General features: G+C 39.5%; 1 protein-coding gene across 2 annotated transcripts; it reads right to left on the bottom strand.

Moving 5' to 3' along the window:
• Positions 1 to 5200: 5200 nt before the first annotated feature.
• LOC127764400 (uncharacterized) lies at positions 5201 to 6592 on the bottom strand. Of its 2 annotated transcripts, XM_052289284.1 has the most exons (4): positions 6446 to 6592; positions 6053 to 6145; positions 5639 to 5901; positions 5201 to 5568 (listed from the first exon to the last, which is right to left on the bottom strand). In XM_052289284.1, the coding sequence occupies exons 1-3, from the start codon at positions 6540 to 6542 to the stop codon at positions 5648 to 5650; spliced, it is 444 nt and encodes a 147-aa protein (XP_052145244.1). In that variant the 5' UTR covers positions 6543 to 6592; the 3' UTR covers positions 5201 to 5568; positions 5639 to 5647. The 2 variants fall into 2 exon arrangements, with proteins under 2 accessions (XP_052145244.1, XP_052145243.1); XM_052289283.1 differs by having other exon boundaries at positions 5201 to 5901.
• Between the last annotated feature and the right edge of the window lie 7482 nt (positions 6593 to 14074).

Consider the following 14074-nt stretch of genomic DNA (forward strand, 5'->3'; position numbering starts at 1 on the left):
AAAGCAACTCAAATTCATATTATTTATTTTACTATCCCAAATAATCACATGCCTAGCTATTTATATGTTTCTATGGCATATGCCTAGCTAGAAACAAAATTTAAGAAAAAAATGCATATATAAGTTCGAATTCAGTTCAAAATTGTTTGAACTAATTATAAACAAGTTAATATTCATACAAAAAGTCTCAAAAGTTTTGTACTCGTCTAAATCAAGTGTATACCCGATTTAAATATTTGAATCCCAACCATGAGTCCCTTTACAATTAAAAATTGGATTCATGTAATTACATAATTGACAAAAACAACATATACATATATAAACAATATTTGGTAACAATAAATCTAAAATAGGTACATGTTATGTTTAGATTTACCAACAGATTTTGGGTGTTCGCATAGAGCTATCACATGTCAATAGTATCACAAATTAGTCATTTCTTAAAAGTAAGACTACAGAAATGTATGCATGTGCGATACTTTTTTCAAAGGCTAATTTCATTGTCACATTAAAGATGTCTTATGATTCGTTTTTATATCTAAATAAAGCATTAAATTTCTCATTAGTACATATTCATGATTCCTAATTAGTTAAGAAATTTAATACGCAAAGAATTATAGTGGAGTCCATCTATATCTAACTTCAATATTAATTAGGCACTTTCAGAAAATTTCTATATTAACTAGAAAAATCAAATCGCCAATTATGTGAATCATATTATCATAGCCGCAACAAACAATACAACGGCTCTTGATTCAATTAATTTAGTTCATGTTGAAATAGTAGTTTCATTATGACAAACTATTATGTTTTCCCACGCAATTTTGTGCAAATCTTGATTTTAAAAGGTAGGTTGGATCTGATATAACTCTTATCTCATTTTTCTATATAGATGTAATTATATTATTTATATACATGTTATAAAAGTAGAACTGAATTCGGTGACATCTTTTAGCTTTTGTTCTTGATGAATAGATACAATTGTATTATGTACACAACCATTTCTATACCGCTACAATCTACCGTAATCTAACTGCCAAAACCTTTTCTCTTATGTAGTTTCGAGCCATCCAAATTTCTTTCCGAATTGGTGCCTTTTTTAGCTATCTTAATTATATATAGATTATTTCGAAATAGCAAATTAAAACAACCGTAAAATCCCACAAGAAACCTTGTTTGCATGCCCTGATTAATTTACTTGGTGGATGAAAGAATCATGGTGAGGTGATGAAAACTACTTTTCCTTCCTTAAATATAGCAACTTAGCAAAAGATAGAATACATATTCTAATACTATAAATTTGGATATATCTATTGAGATTCGTGTTAAGATACGTTTCATCTCACACTAGCTAGGTTCCTATATTTTAAAATGAAAGGAGTATATCATAATCAAACGCAAAAACAGTTTTACATATACTGTACTACAAGACTAGCTTAGAACCAACTGATTAGACATTAGAGCCTGAAACGATGTGTGGCTAGAGACGTGCGACGACTAAAGATGACGAAAAAGCCAAGCCATAGACTCGATCCTTCACTCAGGTCCTTGGATTAGGAGCTGCAAACAAATATACTAGCTTTTCTAGTGCTTTAATTAATATGTGGATGTAGTGTAGAGTGGCCCTTTCGTTTTTGTTAGGGGTGTCAAAGCAGAAAATGAAGTTATTATCCGATTTATTTTATTATCAGAGTATTTGGTATGATTGGATATGGTCAAGAATTTTCATTCGTACGACAGCCTCACATATATATTTACAGAAAAAATATTGATATATATAGATGTGGTACACACGTACTTTTCCGAACAAATTGTTATCTTTTTTTTAATGCAGGACATGAATTTAAGAAGCTTTTTAATCCGATTACACAAGAAGAACTATTACTGGTATACGTTACTACGTACCCTAAAAAACTTACTGGTATATGTTGAGAAAATACTACTCTCTCCAGTTTTTAATGTTTGACGTTGTTAACTTTATAATTTAATTGGGTATATATATGTTAGACTATTCATCTTATTAAAAAAATATGTTTTATCATTTATTTTGTTGCATTTTATTTCATAACTGAAAGTATAAGAATGATTTATATTTTGTATATTTGCACAAAATTCTAAATAAGATGAATGATCAAATGAATACATGTCCAAAACTCAACGGCGTCAAACATTAAAAACCGGAAGGAATAATTATAAAGAAGTACAGTTAAATCCAATTGCTTATTTAAAACTCAATGGTGTCAAACATTCAAAACCAGAGAGAATAATTATAAACAAGTACAATTTAATCCCAATTGCCTAATTGCAGATAATCGTAGGAAAATTGTCATAAATATTTGCAGAAAATACTCCACTTTGTTGCAGCTGTCAATATTACAACCCTGATATTCCAGAAACTTTTGCAATTTATATTGAAAATAAACTGATTTCAGTGAGCATCCTGCAATTCTTTAAGGCTCCCTTTGAAACAAAGGAAAAACCATAGGAATTCTAAAGGATTTTATCCTACGAAAAATGATCCTAAAGAGTTCTTTGAAACAAAGGATTCCTACCGATTTCTTTGAAATTCTTATGAGATGGATCTTGCTATAGCAATTTTGGAGGAAAATAAGTATAATGTCTTACCTCGTGTTTTCCTCTTCATATGTCTGAAATTCCTGCATTTTTTCTATGTGCTAATCAAATGATAGTTTGAAGACTTCCTGTGTTTCAAAATCCATAAGAATCCAATAAATATGGTATTTTATTTCTATGTTATTTTAATTTCTATGTTTTCTCAAACTTGTGTTTCAAAGGTACCCTTAAAGTCAAATCCATTATTTTGAACATGAAAATTAGAGAGGAAGGTAGGAAGGACATTCAGAATTTCAGATGCACACGGTTTCATATATGCATGCAAAGTGCATGAGCGTTCATGTTTGTGACGGTTACATGCGACGACAACTTGCTTTTCTGTTTTGTAAGCTCTTTTTTTTCTTTCTTTCTTCGTGCTTTCTCTTTCGAACCAGCGTGCACAAGCAATTGACTCTTGTCGCCCTCACATTTAATTTGGCATCGAGTAGAACAGCTCAATTCGCACGTACGAGTGCAAGTGGTTAATTTTTCATGGTTGCTTCGCCGAAGGAAGAATTGAGTTGGACTCAGTTCAACACAATATTTAATTTAATTTCCAAAATAAAAATCGGTGATTTTTTTCTGAGCTTAAATGATGAAAAAAGTAATTACTAGAGAATGTTTTTTAGTTACAATTTACAAAGAAGATGCGCTCACACACACTCCTACACACGCACACCATCCACACATCTATGAGTGCGTCTCTTAATACACATTCAAGAGATGGAGACCAGCAACAAATTTTTAGCTTCACTAAATTATTATTGAAAGCTTCTACGTGTATACATGATATTCATGGTGCTTTTTTAATTTCATTAGTTATAGGTTACAACAGTTATTTGTGTTAATGGGTTGTTCGGCTTTTTTAAAAATGGCTGATTTTTTTTTGAGAAATTGGTTTTTCAGGGTGGATATTTTTAGAGGAAAGAGGTTTTTAAGTGAAGTGGAGACACGACTCTTCTCTTTTAAGTAGTACGGATAGAAGAAACTAGTTTAATTTCACTTCATCCAATTAAGCTATGATATGTTGATAATGATACGTCAAAATGAATGCATTTGACCGAATCATCCATACCAATATTGAGCATCGACTGATGGAGATTTTGGCACCTCTAGTACTACTGATCTAAGAAGTTTTTTTTTTAAAAGGAACTGATCTAAGTAGTTAATTTGTAACTAGATGGGTACTTTACCATAATAAATTGTCGTTAACTATGACTTGACTCTTTGGCGACGTAATGATGAAGCCTGCATGATGCATGCACAGTGACACATCTCGCTCGCGCTTATGTGTCCACTAGATCAAAACCCAAGCAACAAGTGTCCGTCAAATAGTACTCACTCCGTCCAATTTGATACTCCCTCCATCTATTTTTGATAGGCATATTTACAAATCTAAAAAATTTATTTTTGAGAGGCATATTTCAATCCAACAATCTATCCTCTTAGTGACTTTTTCGGATTTAATACGTGACTCACCATTCTTCCACACAAGATTGGCTACTTGGGCATCAGGAAATGTAAATATTAATGAATCGCTTGTTTACGAGGAATAATTAGTAGCATGTTTAAATGGATGATAACTAGAATTATTTATCTTTGGTCTGTGTGCCAAGATGAAATATGACTATCATAAATAGATGGAGGGAGTACTATCTTTGGCCCATTTTAAATGCAGCCGTGAGTTTCCGTGTCCAACGTTTAATTGACAGTACATTTTATTTAAAAAATTTATAAATAAAATTAAAAAAATTAGTCACATGAGTATATTGTTATCCATGTTTTACCATCTAATAACAAATAAAATATTGGTCATGAAAAATTTTTAAATAAGACAGATGGTCAAACGTTAGACATAAACAATACAAAACTACGATCTTTGTGGGACAGAGGTAGCAAGTATTTTAATATTCAACTCTTTAAATATTTAATTAATAAATAATTTATTATAACTAAATATTATTTTACTGAAAAAAAATACTATTAGATTGTCATTTAAATTATGATTTTGTTGTGAGATTAGTTTTAAAAATTATATCAAATTTAATCGCGCCTTAGTGAATAGGACATGGGAGTATCGATTCTACGAGAGGAAAATGGCTGCACACCGTCTATTTGGTTGCGTTGATTCAAACTATTTATTCCTCGTGATGTTTTTTATTCATCATTATATGATGCCTAAGCAATACTCCATTTGATCTCATTTACTTGGTGGAGTACAGAGTAAGTCCAATCAACCATCCATGAAGATCAGAGTGCTAGTAGTAGATTTGATTTCTTCTTTTCAAGCTTGGACAAAACCTACAATTTGGTGGTTTCCACCCTCTTGTCGTGCGCCGGCGAGCCCAGGGCAGTGGCTGCCTATGGCTGCCGGACTCTGGGTTCGCCACTGGTTGATCACTTGATCCTAAGGATGCTATTGAGGTATAAGTCGGTATAAGTATTTTTAACCGGATTGGCCAAACATTTACCAGCCAATTTCATTAAGATTGAGGAAAATAAAGTTTTAGTTACAACGACATGAAGGATGTCACGCCGATCTTAAGCAAACTTAAGTCCAGAATAAAAGAAGAAAAAGTGGGGAAGGTTCACCTCTAAGTCGGTATAAGTAATCTGATTATCTATTTACAGGACTGTAGCAAGAGGGGAGAAAAACTATTCCTGATATCCAATCAGTCGGCACCACATCCCAAAAATCCACCAAAAAAACAAACTTGTCCCTCTCTCTCACTCAGTGAACCCGTTCCAATACGGCACATACCACCAACCTTCCAAGAACAAGGCCAATACTACGTACGCTCAGATACAAAACCAGCACACAACACCTCCCTATATAAAAATCATATGATTTAACGTATGAAAATGCTTCACATAAAAACAAAACTCTTACGCTACGTGCTCCAAACAGTATCACGCTCCATGAAACGTTCGTCGTCGGCGGCTCGCTCGTCGCTGCTGAAGACGACGAAAAGAAAAGGAAAAATCAGAAAATTTCTCAGCAGGATTGATTTGGATGGTTAGAAACCTGTCATGGTCAGGCCAGGGCTGTAAATTGTGCATGTGCAAGTGCAAGCCGCCTTCTTCGTTCACAGGTGGTGTGCAGCCGGAGGAGGAGGAGGGCAACGACGACGACGACGGTCAGGATAGTCCTCACCGGGGAGGGCGACCGGCATGTCACGTAGCGGCGGCTCGCCGTCGTCCGCAGCTGCGTGTGGCTAGATTCAGACAAGTCAGCAGTGTTTCCCAGCTGACATGGGGCTAGCATCAGGCTGATGCAACTCTGAGTTCCTGTCAAAATGTTGAGAGGACTGAAAATTATAGGCTAAGCAGGTGTGTCATGATCGTTGATCATCATCATCTTGGAATAAACAAGTCATAGGCATCTTCATCTCATCTGCCATCAGTGTAGCATTAACTTAATGTTGCACGAGTAAAGTACCTGAGAGAGGACGGACAGGGACGAGATGGTACGAAACGGCAGCAACCATTGAAATGGAATCCCAAGCTGCTGCTGCTGCAGCTGCAGCTACAGCTACAAAAGCCATGGATCAGCAAGGCAGAAAGTTTTTTAATTCTTAGTAGCTACAAAAGCCATGGATCAGCAAGGCTGAAAGTTCTTAATTTTTAGTTATCTCCAACTTGGCGAGCCGAATATGAGCATTTGTTTAAGATGGACATGAGGACGACGATAATTAAGCATGAACCAGGTGGTGTTTCATAATTGCGTGTTATGATTAGAGCTCTGCAATTTGGCCTGCATGATAGCATAGCAAGCAAGAGGATGACATTTCTGGTGCTACATTACAAGGAGGAAGACAAGGAGGCATCAAACCTTGGGCTCCACAGTAGCACAAAGAATGAGACTGGAGTCTCTCTTGCAGATAAACTATGATATGTGCGTCTTGATTCCCTTCCACCCATATCTTCATCCCTTAGCCACAAGAGCATGGTGTGGAGACAAGAGCGGTAGCTAGTGCATCGCAATCTCCCTGATATCACAAAAGCACTGTCAGAAAGGGGGAAAAAAGAGAGTGAGACAAATAAAATGCCTCACATCAGAAATGCAGATGGACAGAATGAATAGAGTAAGGTCCTTGCTACACACTGTATTCGTATATGGTGGAAAGCACCGTCAGCAAGTTTGATATTACTGGTTAAGACTTAGAACCCGAGAGATGACAAAAATGCAGTAGTGCAACACAGTAAATTCATTTTTTTAAACTTTGCTCTGATACAAAGTAAATGGAAGGTACACGATATGGTGATAGAGAAATTGGAGCTAACCACATCTTCTGGAGAACACAAAAACAACCCAGTAAACAAGCAGTTGTCAGTTATCACCATTTACCTATTTTCAACATGACCGCAGATATCAGCCTATAGCAGAGTGACATTTGCACACTCTCTCTGTTACAGATCTGGAAATGCACCAGCAAATGCCTCAAAGAAGGTACATTACATACTAGGACTGGAGGCTGGCCTACAAGCATCATGCATAATACCAAACCTTCAAACAGATTGGTAACAGCACTGGGGCATCAATGCAATATCATGCTACTCCTGTAGATGATAACAAGACTAGCTTTACACTTTGTGTGGTTCCATTTCACATTAACCAATACTTGAAAAATGAGGCAAAACAGGCATCCTATAAGATGTATAGATAGACCATCACTTTCTTATCCATCATCAAAGTACTAGAATTTTCATAGATCACATTTCTGAATCGCTCCATTTATCCTCTTATCGCAGCATGGGTAAGTCAACATCTCTACAGTCTACACAGACATGACCTTATCAGGTTGCAAAACACAAGCATCTACAGTTTCATTTTTATACACATAACTAGAGCATAGCAGTATTTAAGTATAGCACAGACAATTCCAAGAAGCAACCAGATTTGCATCAACAGGAAAAACTGAGCACAGCAGTATAGCACAGACAATTCCAAGAAGCAACCAGATTTGCATCAATTATAGAAACAGCAAAACTGTCATGCATGACGATTAGCGAAGAAAAGATTGCTTGATGGTTACACATGATACAGGAGGATGTGAGCACTGTAGGACCAGACCAGGACGTGGCATTACAATGGCTCATCAATTCGTCTACAATTCAGCAAGGAAGTTGTCTTTTAGTCCACCTAGGCACTTAACATATCATTGTACCATGAACCATGAATTCGTACAAAACCCATCTTCCTAGCCTCAGCTGACGTCCGTGAATTTGTGATGTACAGTGTAAGGCAAGACAATAGAAGGATTGCTAATCAACTTCCATCCCCTTGCCCCCCCAAAAAAAAAAACTTCCATTAAACTCGCATACTTCATATGGGAGAGGGAGTAAAATATTAAATTTCCCTGCGCAATCACAATCGTATCCAGGCAACCTTATTCAAATAACTTTAGGTAAGATCACTTCCAATAGATTGCAGGCCTTAACCATTGGGTTAGCAGCACAACAGAACGTGCTAATTGCATAAACATATACACAATGGATGTGCCACTCGGTATTGTCGTCCATTGCATCAACAATTATTGGCCATCTCTAATCCTCCAAGGCTACCACTGCACTTGCACACCCCTTCTTTTCTGGTGGAAATCTAGCTTCTCACCTACTAGTCCTACAGTCCTACTCATCGGTCATTGCTCAGTGGCTTTACCATCCCGTGATTACCTCAATTCAGTGCAGCTGGTGCATGTTCCACTATAAGCACTACTACCATACAAGGTTTTCCATATTGACAGCAAAAGGGGTTGTTTTGCAATTTTTGGTTTGCAGCCAGAAGTATATTTAGTGACCAGTACGAACAGAAGCACTGATATATAAAACCATTCTTGCTAGGCACTGCAAGATGTCCTAGCAATAGGCATGGTGATCAAACCAAAGTTTGGAGGAGCATGGAAGAGTGGTTGGAAAAGATAAGAACGAATAGACATGACAATAAGTACCATTTACATTCAGAGGGTAAATTTAGTTTACACAACTGAGGAATTAGCATCCACAGCATAAAAATACTTAAGCAAGTCATTATTTTTCTTTAGACATAAATTTCCTTTTTTTTTCCTAGAATTGCACAAAGAGTCTATATGAATTAAGAAAACTTAAATGTACTTATTAAGCCCCAACATAGGTATCTACAATTGCTCAGTATTTTGTCTGGATACAAAGTTCAAACATTAAGGAATGTGTCTTAAACTTTAAATATGTGAATAGAGAGAATGAGATATTCACAATAAAGATTTGCATGTGCATCTTAAGATGCGAGTTGTTTAACAAATAGAAAGGTTTTCTCAGGAATAAACAGAAATAACTTGTTAGCTACTCCAAAATCATACATGAACAAATCAGGTATGCATACAAAATGTGCAGTCTTCACAAGTTGACAGATGGAATGAAAGGGACATTCTACACCCGGTGAAAACATTTTAAAGATTAGCATCCAATGAGATTGAAATGACATTGTTGGCAGAAAGAGGCAGTACCAATTTTTTTCATGTGCGTGTGTGTTTGTTTTTCTTTTGGGGAGAGGAGGGGATCCTCTGACTTTGAGGGGCTGACTTGTGGGTCCCACGGTTCGTGGGCCCACATGACAGCGACCCACGTCATGGGCGGAGCTACCTTGATTCCTACGTATTCCCAGAAATACCCAACTTTTTTTTATCAAGGAACAAGTATACTTTAATATATGCACATGTACACATATTAGTTAGCCAAGTACTCTTCTTCACTGAGATGCGTATAGATGAAAGGTTTAGAAAAGTGAAAAATCTTCCTGATCTTTCCATTATGATTGTTGAAACAAAGTTGCACAATAGACATGAGATTCTTTACAAGCTTCTCAAATTGGTTCTAGTACTTCCAGTAGCAATAGCTAGTGTTGAAATAATCTTTTCTGCCATGAATTATGTGAAGAATAAATTGAGAAACAGGTTGGGGGATCAATACTTGAATCATTGCTTGGTCACATTTATTGAGCGTGAGATGTTTTTGAAAGTTAAGGACTGTGATATTATAAACCGCTTTCAAGTCATGAAGGAATGTAGAATTAAAGCTACTCTTCCAAGCCATGAAGGAATGTAGAATTTGTAGTTTTATTTCTTCGATTATCGGTATTGACATACTGTGAACCATTGATTTTTTTTTAATCGCTAGTAATCGCGGTTCAGCATGCCGCGGTGAATATGTACCCGGGCCCTTTTTTACTATAAACTTTTTTTTGTTAGACGGGAATACCCACCTTTAAAATCCTGGCTCCGCCACTTACCCACGTCAACAAATTAGACAAACTATGCATATTCCAAATCAACCATTTTGTTTGGAGTAGTACAATGTGTGCTTACTAATAAAATAGGCTCCTGAAGGACTTGCGCTGATAAAACTTTTAAAACTTGCGGGGAAAATTATGAATTCAAAAGCAAGAATGGTGAAACACCAAAACTACTATTCTGATGGTTGTTGAAGTCTTGAAGGTGACTACTGACTAGGATGTTGTAGTTTCCAGTAGATTTTAGAGTGTATATGCTACTTTTCAGTAATGAAAATGTTTTCCAATAACAGGCTTCACTGGTAGCTCACTTGAAATAATTGTAAAGGCTTGATGCAAAAAAAAAATGAAGAAGAAGAAAGAAATAATCACTGGTGGAGAAACCATCTTTGCTCGGTTGCCCAAAATCCACAATAGTCCCGATTCGAATAGGAACCGGGACTAAAGATTATTTTTAGTCCCGGTTAAAAACTTTTTGATCTTTAGTCCCGGTTGGTACTAAAGATCATTTTTAGTCCCGGTTCAAAAAGTTATCGGACCGAGTTAGACCCCAATTCTTTTTTAGTCCCGGTTGGTATAAACAACCGGGACTAAAGATCACTTTAGTCCCGGTTGTTTATACCAATCGGGACTAAAAATTCAACCAAGCTGGCGCCACTGCCTCGCCCGGCCGCCTCGGTCTCTCCCCCTTCCTCTCCCCTTCCCTCTCATTAATTAAACAGCCCTTATCCCTTCTCCATCCTCAGCCTCATCCATCCTCCTCCATCCTCATCCCTTCTCCTCTCCCATTCTCCTCCCTTCTATTCTCTTCCTCCTCCTCCTACCACATGAGGCCGGGCAGCGCGCGGCGGCAGGGAGGGCGCGGAGCAGCGGGCGGCCGGGCAGGCGGCCTGCGAGGCCGGCGGCAGGCGGCCGAGGCGGCGGCTTGCGAGGTAGGCGAGGCCGGCGGCCGGGCAGGCGGCTTGCGAGGCCGGCGGCGGGCGGCCGAGCAGGCGGCCAGCGAGGTCGGCGAGGCCGGCGAGGCGGCGGAGCTCCTCGGGCGGGCGGCGGAGCCCGAGGCGGCAGCAGGCGGGCACCGGCCGCATAGGCGGCTGGCGGCGGGCAGCGACGCTCCCCAGGCGGCGGCGGAGCCCGAGGCAGCCGGGCGGGAGGCCGGCGAGGCGGCGGACGGCCGGCGCCTGATCTCTGCGATGTGGTTTTTTCCTGATCTATGTGATCTGTGCGGCCGATCTGTGCGATGTGGATTTCTTTTTCTGATCTGTGTGATATGTGATGTGTGAATGAATTTGTGGAGATGATTTTGTGATTTTGTGAATGATTTGTGATGTATTTGGGGATAGAAAATGCAGCTTGATGTATTTGGGGATTTTTTGAATGATACGTGGTGTTCGAATGATTTGTGGAGATTCGTGGGGCTCGAAATCATGCAAGCAGCAGGAAACTAAAAAAAAAAAGAAAAAAGAGCATTAGTCCCAGTTCGGAACTCCAACCGGGACTAAAGATTCTTTTTTAGTCCCGGTTATTTCAACTGAGACTAAAGATAGGTATTTTTAGTCCCGGATTCATAGTCCCGGTTGTATAACCGGGACTATAGGGGGGTTGTGAACCGGGATTAAAAAGGGTTTGTCCACCAGTTAATTTTAAACGTTGAAATGAAACTGCAGGAGCACTAGTCTGCACTCCACGCTCCACAGCAATGTCCTGGTGATTTGACAATGGGAAAAACCTTTACAATTTTATGCTTTCAGAAATTATTCACAGGGACTTGTCAAGTGCATCAATTCTTGCAGAGATTTATTGTACCTATGTTGTTCAGTGACGAATCATTGGTTTGATTCTTAAATGAGTACACTAGATTACAGTGCACAAAATACTTGTTGCCGCTGAAACCATACTCAGGTATCATCCCACAAATTCTACTAGTATTTCGTAAAACGATTTTTCCAAACACTATTTCCCAGAAAAAGGAGTTTACTTACTGTTTTTATCATATTTTTTTACACACACAACCACAACCTAATCCCACTTCACTTCCAGCAGCATGAGAAACCATTCCTCGCCTAGGTTTCGCGCGATGGAACGAGAGGAGGGGAAGCTCACCTCACCCCTGTGGCCGTCGATGTGGCTGGATGTTCTCCGGCGAAGGGGGGCGGCGGATGAGGGCCCAGATGAACTGCGGAAATGTAGGAGAGGTGGATGCGGTGCTGGCTGGATACCAAGTCGCCGGAGCGGCGGCGGCGAGGTCGCGTGTAAGGAAGAAGACGGCGGCGTTGGGGCGAGGCGCGCCGCGATGGGATGGGCCGCTGGCTCGCGGGGTTGGGCTGGGACGAGGCTGGAGAGGTGGGCCCACAACACAACAGGGTTCGGCCCATGGGCTGGAATTGATAGTTTTGAGGCCTTTTAAAGTATAAAGTCCACATTGTGTCCCACATATATGGTTATAATCTAACTCGTATTCCTCAACCACATCTTTACAACCCCCCCTAGCTATTAAAAATCGTGTAATTCGACTCTTCTTCTGTAGGCAGTTTTCACTTATGTGTCTTGTTGAGCTGGTTCAACCGGCTGAATCAGCACGTGGGACCCACACATAAGTGACTCCTCTCTTTGTCCACGGATGGACGGCGGTGCGATGACATCAAGCGACAAGGAGCATCCTTCCCCTACATGGCCAAACGAGCTCGAGTGTGACGAGGAGCAACAACGCCCGGCGGACGAGCCCAAATCTGCATGAGCTAGGACAAAGTTGCTGGCTCGGATGGGGTTGCAAGCAGCGGCTCGAGAACCGGCGAGGTGTGCGACTCTTCTTCTCCAAATTAACCATCTAGAATTGAAAAGAGAAACAATGCTGGTACAAATAAGAAGAAAATTTGAAGCAAATTGAGCAGTGGTGAATTAGGATTCACCTACTCACTATAAACTAGGAACGGTGACCCCAAGCTCCGGTTCCCTACCATCACGCGCAGCAGCGTCAACCCGCTGGTGTCTGCCACATCCACCTGCAAGCCTTTACGTCTCCCGTCCTCGCCTTTTTTCCCCCTGAGTCCAAGCGCCATCGTTGTGTCGCTTCTTTGCTGGTCAGTGTTCATATCCATCGCCACCCGGGCTCTCTACTATGCCTTGAGGCCTCGCCGCTCGATCTGCCCGCACTGGTGCTGACTGCAGAGGCGCCTGAGGAAAAGAACTTGAGCTCACCTGGGGCTCACCAAACGCCGCCGCACACTCCCTCCCTTCAGCCTCAACTTGAACTGGAACGTGTGGGTGGCAGCGTGGTGCAACCTGTGGCGGTGTGGGAAAAGGGGAGGGAGGAGAAACGTAGGGTCACTGAGATGAATGCCTCACATGCTGATTCATCCGGTTAAACCAAGTAAACAAGCAATGTTAGTGAAAACCGCATACAAAACAGAGGAGGGAATCAAATTACATCGATTTTATTAGTTAGAGGGTTAATATATATGAGGGATACAAAATTAGATTTGACATATATTCGAGGGAGTCAAAATGAACTTATCCCCATTTTAAATTATTTGAATCTGAGCTCAGAAATGGGTCAAATCAAATTAGTACTCCCTCCATACTCGTAAAGGAAGTCGTTTAGGACAATGTTTAAGTCAAATCTTGGAAATATAAATCATGAATAACTCTCAAGTTGTTGAGTTTGAAAATGTAAAAATTATATAAATAGATTTGTCTTGAAAAATACTTTCATAAAGTATACATATATCACTTTTCAATAAATATTTTTATAGAAACAAGAAGTTAAAGTTATGTTTTGGAGACTGTGTCGCTGTTCTAAACGACTTCCTTTACGAGTACGGAAGGAGTACCAAATTTCCAGCATACTAGACTTTGGGGAATTGTATTACAGACAAACTTTGGAACGAAAACTAATATTTGTTGAGCTGGTTATTTTTAAAAAAAAAGATGTCGAGAATTATTATACGTATAGAAAGTTAGAAACACGTGCTTCAATCGAACTTGTATTTTTATCGATCCAATTTAGAACAGGTAGCAAGGATGGTGGCTCGTGGTCAACGTGATTTGTTACGGCAAATGGATAAACAAATCAGCAGTGCTCCAGTAATGACAAGCTATCAGAACGTCAGCACGTGAAAAGAATCTTACAACGACGTGGATAAAACAAAAAAAAAATCATGCTCTAGACCAACTGCAAATCACAGACACAACCTGGCG

The sequence above is a fragment of the Oryza glaberrima genome, chromosome 2 (genome assembly GCF_000147395.1).
Source record: "Oryza glaberrima chromosome 2, OglaRS2, whole genome shotgun sequence".
NCBI lineage: Eukaryota > Viridiplantae > Streptophyta > Magnoliopsida > Poales > Poaceae > Oryza > Oryza glaberrima.

Bases quoted from the DNA above. Each gene is read 5' to 3' on its own strand.
- LOC127764400 (XM_052289284.1), bottom strand. From the start codon at position 6,542: ATGAAGATATGGGTGGAAGGGAATCAAGACGCACATATCATAGTTTAT. The intron at 6,146-6,445 runs GTTTGATGCCTC...TGGCTTTTGTAG, and splicing joins GTGCTACTGTGGAGCCCAAG to CTGTAGCTGCAGCTGCAGCA. The intron at 5,902-6,052 runs GTACTTTACTCG...ACATTTTGACAG, and splicing joins CCCTGTCCGTCCTCTCTCAG to GAACTCAGAGTTGCATCAGC.